The sequence below is a fragment of the Triturus cristatus genome, chromosome 3_2, assembly GCF_964204655.1.
Source record: "Triturus cristatus chromosome 3_2, aTriCri1.1, whole genome shotgun sequence".
Lineage (NCBI taxonomy): Eukaryota > Metazoa > Chordata > Amphibia > Caudata > Salamandridae > Triturus > Triturus cristatus.
The window spans coordinates 977,531,969-977,547,498 of NC_140584.1; the positions used below are offsets into that span (position 1 = coordinate 977,531,969).

The 15,530-nt window shown below is 42.5% G+C and overlaps 1 protein-coding gene across 1 annotated transcript in view; it reads left to right on the plus strand.

Annotated features, from left to right (window-relative positions):
• Window positions 1-15,530, plus strand: part of RABEP1 (rabaptin, RAB GTPase binding effector protein 1) — a 989,154-nt gene that overhangs the window by 549,918 nt on the left and 423,706 nt on the right. The window contains exon 9 of the mRNA XM_085649558.1: window positions 9,508-9,972. Coding sequence (XP_085505684.1) covers window positions 9,508-9,972 — 465 coding nt within the window. The remainder of the gene's footprint in view (window positions 1-9,507; window positions 9,973-15,530) is intronic.

Genomic DNA, 15,530 nt, shown 5'->3' on the forward strand with positions numbered 1-15,530 from the left:
GCCAGGGCATTTGGGCTATGAGCCCGATGTTTCAACCCTTGACCTGGATATTAGTGAAAGTGACCTCCTTCCTCCTGCAATTAGACCATGCCAGGTGTGGCACATGTGGGCTCTGTAGCTGGATCTGATCTCTCATTGGTCTCCGCACCAAGGAAATCTGTCAAAGTCCACCTAGGTGTTGAAGGAGACTGCTAAAGACCTGCAGTGGCGACTGCTCGAACGCAGTTGGACTCTAGTATACCCTAAACTAATGGTCATAACTGATTGTTGCTGGGCTGGGGCGGACATCTGGGAGAGGTGGAATGCAATTGTACCCTACTACAACCAAAGCTAATGGTCATCACTGATTGTTGTTGGACTGAGACGGACATCTGGGAGAGGTGGAGATCAGAGGTCTCTTTGACACATCAACCTTTTGGAATTACGAGCCATTTTCTTGGCTCTAAAAGCGTTCCTCCTAACCATAAAGGGCAAGCGAGTGTAAATTCAGGGTGGTGTAGTGTCCTCGGCCCTGTTTCAGGAGGCTTTGTGTCTCTGGAAGTGGCTGAACCCTCAGGACATTTCCCTGATTGGCTAGCACTTAGCAAGCCTTCACCCATCAGGTCAGGCAAACTCTTTCGCTGGTGTCTCATGGATCATGAATGACAGTTACAATTAGAAGCGGCATAGGGCATCTTCCAGCAAAGGTTAGATCCATGGCACGATCTATTTTTCAATATGCTGTGTCCAAACATTTGCTCATTGGAGTTTCCAAGGCCGTCCTTCCTCTGAGACACTTTCCACCCCCATTATCCCTCTGTCTCCTGCCCAGTCCGCGGACAAAGATCAGGAAAGACTGGTCCCAGGTCATCCTATTGGCCATGCACTGGGCAAGGAGTGTGTGTTACGCATCACTTCTGGCCGTGAGCACATGGTCTGCATCTTTGGGAGGACCTCCTGTTGCAGCAGCAGAATCGAGTCCTGCCCCCAAGCCTGCACAACCTACACCTCTGCGTGTGGAGATAGAACTGCAACGGTTGACAGCCTTCGATCTTCCTTTCACAATGATTGCTGTCCTCTTAGCAGTCAGGCATCCATCCATCTACCAAATCTGTTTACTCCGGATGCTGAGAGAAGTTTGTTGCTAGCTTTCCTCCGACACATCCAACCCCTGAACGCGCATGTTCTCTGATTTTCTCTGTCCTTAGCCGTTCAAGACCATAATGTGACAACAGTTAAAGGTTACTTTATGGTAGAGACTTCTAACTGTAGACTCTTTCCCTTATACTATTCCCCAGGTATCAGAATGGATCAGGAAATCTTGAGCAGTACCTCTGCACTCCGATAGGTGGTGTCGGTCAGCTCCACATCTGAAGTGATGTCACAGTGCTCACATAAGCATTACCCAGAGCACTGACATCAGTTCCTTTCCTTCCGTGCCAACAGCCTGGATCCGTAGAGCTACTTTTTGACTAATGTTCAACTTTTTGTTGGCTGTTTTTGAGCAGTTGCTCCCAGTGTACTAGGGATATGTCTCCTACTAAATCTACAGTTTTTTTTAGCCTTGTGGGGAATGTCACAAACAGATGTCTTTTTCTGATCCCCATTTGATCTTTCTCTGATGCCTGTGGTTGGGGAACAATACAGAGGCCTGCATAGACTACAAGCAAATGCACTCCATGGTGATTTGTGATTAGGCAATGAAGTTCCTAGCTCTGCGGCAGAAGGCGATCTGCACCGGTCCGAAGGTTGATTTGGGGCTGCTACCGGTTTTATGCTTTGCATGGCAAGGCTTTACTCTGGGCAGTTAAAGGATACCTTTTGGCTTTCTTGACTGTGGTTGCCAGATCAACCCTCATTGTTTAAGTCTCCAGTTATTATGTGCTTTTTGAAAGGTTTACAACATTTGTTTCCTCCTTTTCCCGTGCCAAAGTGGTACCTTAACTTGGGGTCCTTAACTTTGTCCTTACGGTTTGAATGTGCATTCCCTTCAAGTCACTTCACAGCTGCTCCTTGCTGCTTTTCACCCTCATGACAGTGTTCTTCCTCGCCATAACAATGATGTGTGAGTGAGCTTCAAGCTCTGTCAACGTGCCATCCACCACTTTCTTCCCGGACAAGCTGGTTTTCTGGACACTGGCATCTCACTTGCCTAAAGTTATGACGCTGTTCCACTTCTTTCAGAACATCACCTTGCTGGCATTCCATGCTTCACCTCACCCCCAAGAGTGCTAATGTTTTACATTGATCGTACCAAAGAACATTGGGTGGACAATCAGCTCTTTGTCGGGCTATCTGGAGCAAAAAAAGGCAAGGCTGTACAGCTGGATATGCTCTGCATTAAGATCTGCTACGCATAGGCTAATAAACAGCCTCCATAAGGACTGCGTGCTCATTCTACCAGGGCCAAAACTGCTACTACTGTGTTGGCATGCGGAGTCCCTGTCTTGGACATTTGCAAGGTGGCTATGTGGGCGTGTCCATACATTCACAAACCAATATTGTCAGGACAATCCGGTTCACCAAAAGGGACACTTTACCCAGTCGGTCCTGCAGGACTTTTTGGTTTGAAAAAGTGAGGAATCTGTGGCTAGCAGTTTCTATCAGAAGAACATGTTACTGATGTTTGCTAATGCTCTTTCTGGTAGCAGCTCCATCTAGCTGCATATTCCTCACCAACCCTCCCATTCTCCACATTCTGTGATTGGACTATATCAATAAATAAGGTCCCAAGTCTAGGAATCTGTACACTGGTGACAATCAATTTCCTACAGAGGCTCTGCATCTGGGGGTGCAGACAGCCTCAAAAGAAACTGACGTCAGTGTGTTGGAGTGGCGCCTTTATAGGCTCAGCACATCATTTTCTGAGCGGAACAGCATTAGTGTGGAGCCGCACAGTGTCATTTACCGGCACTGAGAAGTACTGCTGAAAAGTTTCCGATCCAGCCTGATGCCTGGGGAATATTCAAAAGGTGAGGAATCGGGAGCTAGATAGTCTACCAGAAAGAGGTCTTATTTTACCCTGAGCCCCTTATCCTTAATCCCTATCCTTTAGACCTTCCCATCAATACCTTTCGTATTTAGTCTCCTCCTTCATCCCACCCTTAGCCCATAATCTTTTTATCCTAATCCCTTCTCTTTAACCCTTAACCTCTTGCCCATACGTTTAACTCTTTACTTTTAACTAACCGGTAAACCCTTACCCTTACTCTTAACCCCTTACTCTTAACCCCTTACTTCTTTACGGCCTTAACCCTTGCCGACTTTATCCAATGCTAAAATATATTATCCATATAGTATTACATGTATATTCTTTCATTTTATGGCTTACAATGAAATGAAAAATGATGAGATTGTGTACAGTGACATTTTAGTCCACAAGGAAATCCCCTTGAGGAAATGCCCACACAGTTAAATGGATGCAAACAAATGTATGTTTTCCTAAAGATGTTCACTTTGACGGTGATCTATGTTATAGGATAGTGATAAATTCATCTAATAATTGTGATATAGTTGGAGCCAAAGCCCATCTAGGTCACAACCAGTGAGAGAAAGGCTTAGGCCACCCTGTCAAAAGTTTTTTTTCTCCAATCTGTGTTAAGTGAAACCACAACTGCAATTTTTTTTATTTTTTATACCAGGTGTGTTGTTTAAGTAATGTCTGTGTATAAACAAGATGGACAAGTCCTTTTATGAGGTAACTGTGGTCAAATGATCCTTGCCACTACCTTCAATAGAAAGGAGTGCAAACAACTGTAGGTAGTTTTAGGAAACCCCTCACCCACCTACCTGGTAGGTGGCATGCTTCATCATCGGGGTCCAGCTGGATCACCTAATGCAATCCAGCTGTGCTTCAACGCCTGAGTTACAGCGGATCAGGTTGTTTGTGAAGAACAGTGAAGTGATATGTGATATGCAGTTATGAGTTAAAAATGTCTCTAGGAATAACCCTTGTAAAAGTTTTAATAAAAGGGTCCTAGGACAAATGTAACAAAAGTAACATCAGGATCTCTAAGAGGTATAGCATGTACCTCGGTATCCCTGGAATTTCTTAGGTCTACTAGTTTCAGCCTTTGAATTAATTCTTAAGGCTTTCGTCAGGACCAAAATGGTGAGTGACCAAAAAAGGTGGCCACGTGGGTGTAAATATCAGCACACACCCTAAAGTGTGCTGTGAGTGTGGTGGTTTGTAATATTACTCACAAATCCTCTGGTCGGAGTACCTGTAAATAAAAAGGTTAGTGAATGCAGGTATATAGCGTTCAGTTGTTTGCCATGCATCATAAATCATGCGCGCTCCTGTATTTGTAGATGAAGGCATCATGCATGTGACTGGGTGGGAGCATGCATAATGGCTAGCCACAAGAAATAAATAAGTAAAGAAATAAAAAACCGTGCGTGGCTACAATGTGCCCCGGTGGTTCTGAATTGTGACAAGGGGTAAATGGGTGCTAGTAGTTATAGCGCTCTTAGTTCTCATGGATGAAATCGCTTATTGGCACATTGGGTGAGTCTTTACGATTCCAATTTTAAAAGTAAAAAAGTATCTGGTGGTAGCGCGTGGTTCTTGCCAAATTAAATCACATTTAACATAAAAACGAACTTAAGACTAACAACATAGAAGACTGACAATGGCGGTCTCACTTAAACTCTGAGTATGTTATGCCTCAAGGATCCGATCAGTCTCTGCTGTACCCCATGCTGACCCTAACGAGATGTGGAGATATTCAAGGGTACAGTTTATAATCGATACAGGTGAAGGATTAAAAGTGCTTGCAGCTCCCGGAGAGGGTTCACGGGTGTCGGTACTCACGTTTGTCTGGGGGAGAAGGACAAAATGACCTACGCAGCCTGTCGGATCCCCTGTTGTGCATTGAGCGGCTGACTGTGCTGTCACTATTGAGAAATGTGGTCACGTGTGTGGGCCGGGCGCTTCCAGAAATCGTCTAGAGCGCTGACCTGATGTACCTGCGCTTGAGCGTAGTTCTGGACGCATGCGTGAAGTGCAAGTGTGATTTATAGACCAAGAGATGTTAATAAAGTTTTTAGGTGGTTACCAGAAAGAACTGGGCTCAGTAATGATAAGAGAATTGTAAGTGCTGCACTTGTCCGTGTAGAATAATATTGGTCTACATCGGGGCCTGTATATTACGGGCTGTATGTGGTGGTCGGGGCGTATTGTGGTTAATAAAGTTTTGATAATGAAAGGATAACAAACGTACTTGGCTCAATAATGATTAACAGTATCCAAATTCTACACCTATTCGTACATGATAATGTTGGTCTTCCACGGAGCAGGCTTATTCCAGGCTACATGTGCTACTGAAGAGTAATCTAAAGTGAATGTTCGTAGATGTTCTGAATTGCGACCGAAACGGGGCATGCCCGAATAATATTGTATGTTTAAAACAGCGAGTATGTGATCTATTAGGAAAGGGGGGTGGGGGGCGTTTTTGGGAAAAAAGATGCACTTTTTGGAAAAAATGACACCCATAGTGTAAGCGCTTTATACCAATTGGACAATGGTGGAATCTATTCAGATTTGACTTGTCTGTGTTAGATAGGGTTAATATCCTTTGTGCCAGAGAGATGGGGCCCATGAAAAAGTGATTGGAGCCTATCTGAAAAGTTATTTGCACTTTATATTGTTCCAAGGCACATTGTCATTGAGACCCTTTGTTTGGGTAGATAGTCTGTAAACCCTAAACTGTTCCTTTTCGAACAGCTGGTCTTGTATGTTTCTTGTGTTGGCATCAAGATGTTCGATTACTACCCAGGTCATATCATTGGTAGAAGTATGTCCCATTTTTAAGTAGTGGTCTGTGAGTTTCGTGGTGTTGCGTTTGCAACGGATGTTGTTCCTGAGTTCGCATATTCTGGTTTTTATTTTCCTGCTGGTCATGCCCACATAACGCAGGTGGCAAGGGCAAGCGATTAGGTAAATCACGTTGGCTGAGTTGCAGTTAGTGTGTCTTTTGATGCTCCAAATTTTGCCTTCCTCAAGGTGTAGGGTTTTTGTGGTTTGTGTCAGATGGCAAATACTACAATTGCCACAAGGGAAATGGCCGGTGACTTGAGGTAAGCCCCATGCGCTGAGCACAGTGCTCGGGGTTGTCGTTGGTTTGTTAGGGCGGGTTGATACCAAACTGTCTCTGAGATTTTTTGATCTTTTGTAAGAGAACAGCGGTTTTTCCCATTGAAGTTTTCCTGAAGTCACGATTTTCCAATTGGTCTGGATCATTCTAGCGACTTTGTTAGAGATGGAGTTATATGTTGTTACACAGGTAATTCTGATTTCTTGCTCTTTTTTGTGCTTTTTGGACAATTCACAATGAATAGATTCCACCATTGTCCAATTGGTATAAAGCGCTTACACTATGGGTGTCATTTTTTTCCAAAAAGTGCATCTTTTTTCCAAAAAGCCCCCCCCCCCCCTTTCTTAGTAGATCACATACTCGCTGTTTTAAACATACAATATTATTCGGGCATTCCCCGTTTCGGTCGCAATTAAGAACATCTACGAACATTCACTTTAGATTACTCTTCAGCACCACGTGTAGCCTGGAATAAGCCTGCTCCGTGGAAGACCAACATTATCATGTACGAATAGGTGTAGAATTTGGATACCGTTAATCATTGAGCCAAGTCCGTTTGTTATCCTTTCGTTATCAAAACTTTATTAACCACACTACGCCCCGACCACCACATACAGCACGTAATATACAGGCCCCGATGTAGACCAATATTATTCTACACGGACAAGTGCAGCACTTACAATTCTCTTATTACTGAGCCCAGTTCTTTCTGGTAACCCCCTCAAAACTTTATTAACATCTCTTGGTCTATAAATCACACTTGCACTTCACGCATGAGTCCAGAACTTCGCTCATGCGCATGCGCAGGAGCTTCAGGTCAGCGCTCTAGACGATTTCTGGAAGCGTCCGGCCCACTCACGTGACCACATTTCTCAATAGAGACCGCACAGTCAGCCGCTCAATGCACAACAGTGGATCCGACAGGCTGCGTAGGTCATTTCGTCCTTCTCCCCCAGACAAACGTGAGTACCAACACCCGTGAACCCTCTCCGGGAGCCGCCAGCACCTTTAATCCTTCACCTGTATTGATTATAAACTGTACCCTTGAATATCTCCACATCTCGTTGGGGTCAGCATGGGGTACAGCAGAGACCGATCGGATCCTTGAGGCATAACATACTCCGAGTTTAAGTGAGACCGCCATTCAGTCTTCTATGTTAGTCTTAAGTTCGTTTTTATGTTAAATGTGATTTAACTTGGCAAGAACCACGCGCTACCACCAGATACTTATACTTATTTTTTACTTTTAAAATTGGAATCGTAACGACTCACCCAATGTGCCAATAAGCGATTTCATCCATGAGAATTAAGAGCGCTATAAAATTTACCCCTTGTCACAATTCAGAACCACCAGGGCTCATTGTAGTCGCGCACGGTTTTTTATTTCTTTACTTATTTCTTGTGGATAGCCATCATGCATGCTCCCACCCAGTCACATGCATGATGCCTTCATCTACAAATACAGGAGCGCGCATGAATTATGATGCATGGCAAACAACTGAACGCTATATACCTGCATTCACTAACCTTTTCATTTACAGGTACTCCGACCAGAGGATTTGTGAGTAATATTACAATCCACCACACTCACAGCACACTTTAGGGTGTGTGCTGATATTTACACCCACGTGACCACCTTTTTTGGTCACTCACCATTTTTGTCCTGATGAAAGCCTTAAGAACTACTTCAAAGGCTGAAACTAGTAGACCTAAAAAATTCCAGGGATACCGAGGTACATACTATACCTCTTAGAGATCCTGATGCTATTTTTACATATGTCCTAGGACCCTTTTATTAAAACTTTTACAAGGGTTATTCCTAGAGACATTTTTAACTCATAACTGCACTTCACATATCACTTCACTGTTCTTCACAAACAACCTGCTCCGCTGTAACTCAGGCGTTGAAGCACAGCTGGATTGCATTAGGTGATCCAGCTGGACCCCGATGATGAAGCATGCCACCTACCAGGTAGGTGGGTAAGGGGTTTCCTAAAACTACCTACAGTTGTTTGCACTCCTTTCTATTGAAGGCAGTGGCAAGGATCATTTGACCACAGTTACCTCATAAAAGGACTTGTCCATCTTGTTTATACAAATGCTAGCCAGGGAAAAGGACAAGTCAACTTTTTCCTTACTCTCTTTGTTTACATATAATTTACGTAATGTCATCATATGCTTTTTCACAAGCAATAAAACCAGTCTGATCAGGATAAATTTCACCAGATACAATCCTCTCCAACCTATTAGCAAGGAGCTTATGATTAAGTTTCGCACCTAGAGTGGGAAGGGCTGTAGGCCAATAAAAGGAACAGTATTTTAGGTTTTACCAGCTATTGGGTATGCAAAACACTACAGCTTCTTCCCTTGTAGGGATGACCATGCCCCCACTTTGCCAAGAAATTAGAGTTTACATGATAGCTGGGCAATTAAGGTTTTGAAAAAGCACATCATAAACCCATTGGGGCCATAATTATATTTTCCTTAAAAGATTTAATTTATTACCTGACCTAGTTAGTGAAAATCTAGGAACCCTGTTTCTCCCTCTGCCCCAGGGATAATCTTGAAAGGAAGGCTTCTGAGTTAAAATAGGTCAGGAGGGTTGTAGAATATTCCTCCGCTAGTATAGTGCTTTATAACATCTAATAAATGCACCCGATTTGCCAATCTTACAATATTACTTCACCTTCCTGAAATCTACCTTCTTTAACATATATTTTGCCAAATGCATCCCATCTGCTGCATCTTAATTAAGGCTCCCGGATTTCCGTTTAAATGGATTTTTACATATAAATGCAGACGGAAACTTTTTTTCCTTTGTCTGCATTTATAAATATAAACGCTTCTTCAAATAAAGCAGTGCTAGTACTATCCAGGTCATATTTATCTCCCTAGATCCACTGGTACCCATCAATTTACGCAGGTTGGCTTGGAGGACCGGTGTATGTACTAGACTTGTCATTGTTTTAGCTCGTCCTCCAGTTTTTTGACTTAGAGTCCTCAGTTTCTGCAAATGTTCCATCAAGGGGATACACTCCTCATTACTGCCTTGAAGGTGTCCCAGACACTAAGAGGCATGATGTGTGTCTTCAGTTAAATATGTTCCTGATACTGTTTCCAGATGGAATTGCCCAAGTGCTAAAGTATTCTTATGCTATGCCTTTTAACCAATATTCATCAGTTTTTTTTCCTTCTGAAAGCAGGGTGTACTCATAGAAACCATAATCTAAAAGTGAACTAAAACCTGTTGGTTTGTGGTTAGAGCAAAGTGGAAATGTATTGATGTAATTGTCAGTTTCACTTCCTAGCACCTTAACATAAAATAGTACAAATTGTAATCAATTTCATTTTGTATTTACTTCTGGTGCTAGGGATCTGTTGGGCAGTCAGTTGTTTTCCAAAATAGTATAATAGGCATTTTGTTTTCTTTTAGGTGCATATGAATAGCACTCATGGTTCCGTCCATTCACTAGATGCTGACTTGCTGGTTTGCTCTGGGGATTCTTCCAGTAATAAAGATGACAGTTTTAAAGATGGACTTCGAAGGGCACAGTCTACAGATAGTCTTGGGACTTCAGGATCTCTTCAGTCTAAAGCTTTGGGATACAACAACAAAGCAAAATCTGCTGGGAATCTTGATGAGTCTGATTTTGGGCCATTGGTGGGAGCAGATTCAGTTTCTGAATACTTTGATACCACCTCCCTTACCTCTCTTCAAATGCCAAGTGGATTCATATTAACCAAAGATCAGGAAAAGGCAATCAAAGCCATGACACCAGAACAGGAAGAGACTGCCTCCCTTCTCTCCAGTGTTACACAAAGTACAGAACCAGCATTTGCACCCCATGCAGGCTACCGTTTAGTGAGTGAATCTGAATGGAATCTTCTACAGAAAGAGGTAACTACCTTGATTGTCTTTCATTTTTACGTGACCAAACCTATTTCTTGCTTCTTTGGTTTTAAGTGGGCCTTTTTAATGTAATTACAAAAATGCTTTTCACCAAAATAATTCTTGTAAAAGTTTGTAATGTAGTGCAGTTTTAGCCTCCCAGGTTAAATTAATACTTCATAAAAATACATGCAAAGCAGAAGTCTTAATGATGTGGAAAAAGAAAGAAAATACCACCTTTTGTAATGTGCATCAGAGAATAAGCAGTGACCTGATGGCCGTGCCACACAATTGCCCTATTTCATGGCAAAAACTTTTGATGAACCAGGAATGTTTCTTTTCCACGGATTAGTGAGTCATAAAACACAGTATTGGCACACCACAGTAAAAAGATACCTACTTGTATGTCTCTGTCTTCCTCCCAATATATGTGCACATTTTCGTACCTCAGTGGGTTCTTTCACCTTTTTAAGTGTATATGGCACAACAAAGTGTTCAGATCGGAGGAGATTCCCATAGCCAAAGTGTGGGATAATGGTTTTCAAATTAACAAATTAGTAGTTGTCAGTGGAATCTCTGACATAGTACTTGTAATTTGGGTTTTCTAGTTCTGGACAAAAGTAATGTTTTTCACCAACAATTCAATGTCATTGTTTTGGGGGCTTCGCTTCTGTTTGGGTATGCTGTGATATCTTTGACTTACCGTAGATGTGCTAAACGCTGTTCATGAAGATAGGATGTTTTCTGCAATGAAGCCCTAAGAGTACAAATCAGAAAGGTTTGCACATTTTTGTGTCCGCGCCCTTGCATTTTCTTTATTACATTTGGATATAGCTTTCCTTGTGCCATTCCAGTTCAGTCCATTCCCTCAATACTGTGAATGTTCATTCTTATGCCTTTCACAATTTAGTGGGCAATTCAGATGATGTTGGTTAAACTTTCACTTCTTATGAGCTTACTTCCACTTTTATTTCCACGCTCTGTTGTCTTGATTTTGAATAATATCTATACCTAAACTATTTCCCAATTGAACCTTTTGACAGCTGTTTGTTAATATATTTAATGTTACATTGTCGAGTAGTTCCTATAAACATATATCAGACCTGCACGTTTAGACTACATACACTATAGGATTGGTGTCAGACTTATTCTAGACACCCCTACTGGGTATGTTAGCCTGTATACCAGCTAGCTCACAGTGCCACTAGAAACCCCTCGTAACACAGGCCCCCGCGGTGCTGGGGGCTCCCAAGCTCCAGGGGGCCCAGCAGCACAGCACTATGGCTGCAGAGCTCCTGATTGAGCCTGAAGGGGGCCCCTCCACGTGTATTGCAGGAAGGCCCCCTTTTTGTTAAACCAGTGCCTCTTACCAAGGAAAGAATAGTTCTTGGCAACTATCGAACATGACTACCCTGTCCCATCAGCGATCGTGGAAACATTGTACTACTTTTTGCTCAGTCACTTGTGCTCACTTCGTCTCAGAGAGATACACAGAATAAACGGCGAGGATGTGTTTCAAGAAGCATTCAAGCGTCATTCTAGTGTAAAATAGGTATGCTGAAACAACCATTAGACAGTAACAGATATAAATGATTATAAGCACTAACAGAGTAAAAGGATGGTAGATTTCTACCATTGTGCTAAAACAATGTGTACAGCAAGTATATAAAATACATGACAGTAATAAATGCGTACTCCTATGATGCGATCCTAACTAGATGTACCTAAGTGTACCTAGCATGTATGTGGATGTAGAGCCAAGAATCCCTCTAGGATAAAGTCAACCCCATTATCTGAAGTGAAAGACTGTGGGACCCCATCTTGGTCTCGAGATGGACACACCACAAGGGATTTCAGACCACTGCGAGCTAGAGTGTCTGCGTGCAGGAGCCTCAGTGTCTCGTGTCAGTGTGTCACCATGGAAGTCCTTTTCTCCTCTCTCTATCTCTGCAAGAGATGATGTATATATACACCCAACGTGGTACCACCTGGGGATATACCTTGCTGTGTCGTGTTGGACTGGGATGACGGAAGAAATGAGCCTTATACACAGTTGTTATGCAGGAGAGGGTAGGCCTGCTGCCCTGCGGTCATTCCAAGAATCCTCATGCATAATGAATGAGGCAAGCTTTTCGGAGAAAACCTCATGTCATCTTTGGACATTATCGTAACTAGATACTAACAATCGTTATGTAGTGCTATGGTAGGGAGACTATGGGCGAAAGGCTAGGTGACTACCTGAGCCTACATTGTGATACCTGTATGGAACATAACATCCACTCCTCATCCGACTGGACGACATACTAAAAACTAACTTGCGACTAAATGTTGTACGCATTAAGTCCATTAAAAATAGTACTTTAAGAAGTAAAATAATACTTTAAAAAGTAAAATTTCAAAAAAATGCTAAAAAGAGAAATAGCGCATGTGGTAGAATTCTGTACTAAATAAGTTCGTATATATAGTCTGAACAATGAGTGACTGAAAGCCATGCAGTTGTTAGAAAAAGTGTCCTGATTAAAATTCCAAATGTAGTTGTTTTTTAAAAAGGGAAAATTTTCCCAGCACAGGTGAGCCAAATGTTTGTGTCCTGGCTGGGAGGTACAACATTCCTGTTGCCTGCAATTGCAGACGATGGTCCCTGCAACACCTCGCAGACCAGGTCAATCGAGTATAGATGTTCCTCCGTATTCACAACAGCCGTTGCTGGGGATGTACTAGTGTCAGCCAAGGCCTAAGTATTTGTTGAGGAGCTAGTATCCGTCCCGACCGGAGCTGAAGCATCCCGTGATGACTCTAAGAATGCAGACATCAACATTGAAATACGCTGAGGACACTGCAGAACATAGGTGGTTATCGGGTCCAGCAAAGCATCAACGTCTGGTGGCGCAATTGTTGGAGGTGTTAGACAGAGATCCAACATACATTCTTGTCCGCAGAACAAGCATCGGAGGGCAGGCAGAATACAGTTGCTCCGGACTGGTTTAAATGACAAGAACCAAGACTCGCCCAGTTCTCGAAGACTAGGTTGCCCAGATGGATTACCATGCGATCACAGTATCTGTGCTCCAAGAGCGTTCTTTCCATCTCCTTGGTGACTGGGACGTCCGTTGCTTAGCAGAAAAAGGACAATCTGGATACCGGCTATTAGAAACAGGATCAGCGGAAACCCTCCAAAAATGCTTCAGAATAAGGAGTATATAAAGTTGGGAACAAATCCCAGGATTGTCTGAAAGGTGCTTAACAGTCCATAACCTATGGTCTTAAACGGGTGGACAATCCTCCTGGTATCAGACATGTTAAAGATACGTTGCACCATTTTTGTGAAACAAAGTGCAGTTCATTCGTATCAGTGCCTGCATCTCAGCCTAGGACCTTGCCACCTGGCAATCATAGGTTTCTCGGGCAGAGGTTAAGGGCACTGTTTGCTGCAAAAGCATGGCTTTCATTTGGCTCGGAGTATCAAACTGTATAAAGGAAACATTCAACGAAGGCCATAACGGCACCTCCCTGACTGTATGGGTCGGTGTAAACGATACTTACACACAGCAAGTAACCCTGTAGCTTAACAGTGACAAGATATGCGATTCCCTGGGGCATCCCACAGCAACCTTGATCATTCAGCATCCAGTAACTCCCATTCAAAAGCATCTTGAACACCGGATTAATAACAGCAGCTGGGGAACCTGTCATGTGGCGGTATAAGTTAGCAACTGAACCATTACAGGCCCCGTGAAGCATGATATCCTAGCATATGAAAGATCCACTAAAGGAATTCTCGCAGTTGGTTCCATTTAGAAACACTTCCGAGTCCCCATTCTTGCATTGCAATCTGTACGGCAATTCCCAAGATTCCTTCATGAATTCCCTATCCATTGCTTCATATCTGCCCGCCTGTTGTTCTAGGCAATATTGAAACTGGAAAGTCGTGACCAGTAGTGTTATATGTCCATAAATTAACCATGCTGTGGACGGAGACTCTGCCACAGTAAAAGGTAATTTGTCAAGTTTTTCAATACGCATCATTGTATGTTTTGCTCCCCTTTGTGCCATCGGAATCTGTTTTTCAGTAAGGTTATATACAGAAAAGGACGTACTGTTGATTAATCGCCAAGGCACCTAACCAGCGCGCATTGATTGCAGCGTCCAGCTTAGTAACATAATAGAACGTAGTTGAGATTCTGTGTTGTAGTATGGACAAGTCCTGTTCTAGTATATCAATAGTAGAAGATACAATGTTGCCGAATGAATAAATCCTGGATGTTAATGTAGTCATACCATTCTCAACTACAGCCAACGCCTTTTATAGGTTAATTCTATCTATCTCACGGAGTCTCTCTGCGGCTTCTCTTTGAGAGATTTTCCAGATTTAATTATAGACGTGTAATAGAAACGTTTCTGACATGACTTTCTGGGACCTAATAAAAAATCCCTTAGATCCACCTCATCTGAAAGTATGGAGAAGTGCTGTTTCACCTGGGACAGTGTAGAGGTTTTTAGCTAATCAAGGCACAACTTCCCAACACTGTATGATGTCACCACCCCTAGATGTTCATATCGTGGGTCTGGCTTATGGATACTAAACTCTTCGGTTGTACCCCTGAATCTTGATTGACTTCTGTTTGTGTCTGTGGGCCAAACTAACCATCCCTTCCAATTGGGTCTGATGTATTGTACTTCATGAGTTTGCATGGTTTTAGTCAGAAATATTATTTGTTGCGGAATGAGGCACGCTCTACATAGTGCTTCTGTTCCCTGCACTTGCTATTTCTTAGAACACCAGACTGATTTTGTCTATAGTGTCCTTGCATAAGTCAAAACCCTGTTCAGACAGTTGGGCAATAAAGGATGCAGAATAAATCTGTTTGGTGTTAGCATATTTTTCTGTGCGGATGTAGGTGCAAACTTATTGTAATATGAGGTCAGGTCAGAAGTGTTAAACCATGAAAAATATGAAAATCTCTGTGCAAACGTTTTCAAACTACCTTTTGGTGGTGTCAGGCAATGTTCCCACTGGTGGTATGTAAAAACATTACGTGGGATACTGGATTTGTGCAAAAAGTGATGACCATAATGATGGTAACAGTACAAGCTATCAAAGTCAGATGTGTCTAACATTTCATTGTTTGAAAATGCAGCGGATTTGTCGAACTCGGACAACATATTATTTATAGTTTCAGAATCCCAATCATCAGAAAATGTACTGGAGGTAATGATATTATTTAGAGAAAATTTAAATAAATGTGGTATTTTCAAAAGTTCAGTGGGGCCGACTACATCATGATAAACTTTGTCCCAAACTATACCATCAGGAATTGGAACAGCTGTAATGTTCACGATGGGATGATGTATGAGGTTTCAAGACCAAGTTCACATTTGATACTGCAGAGCTTTCTGGAAAATATTTTCCATTCAATAGTAAGCAAAACACAGTTACTAGGCCAATCCAGAACAGAAAAAACAATATTTCAGATATTATCCAGAGCTGGAGCCAAGGTGATAGTAAGTGTTTTTCAGAAAAGTATAGAATTCACAAATTTGTTGCTTACGGGAAACTGGAGCTGGCG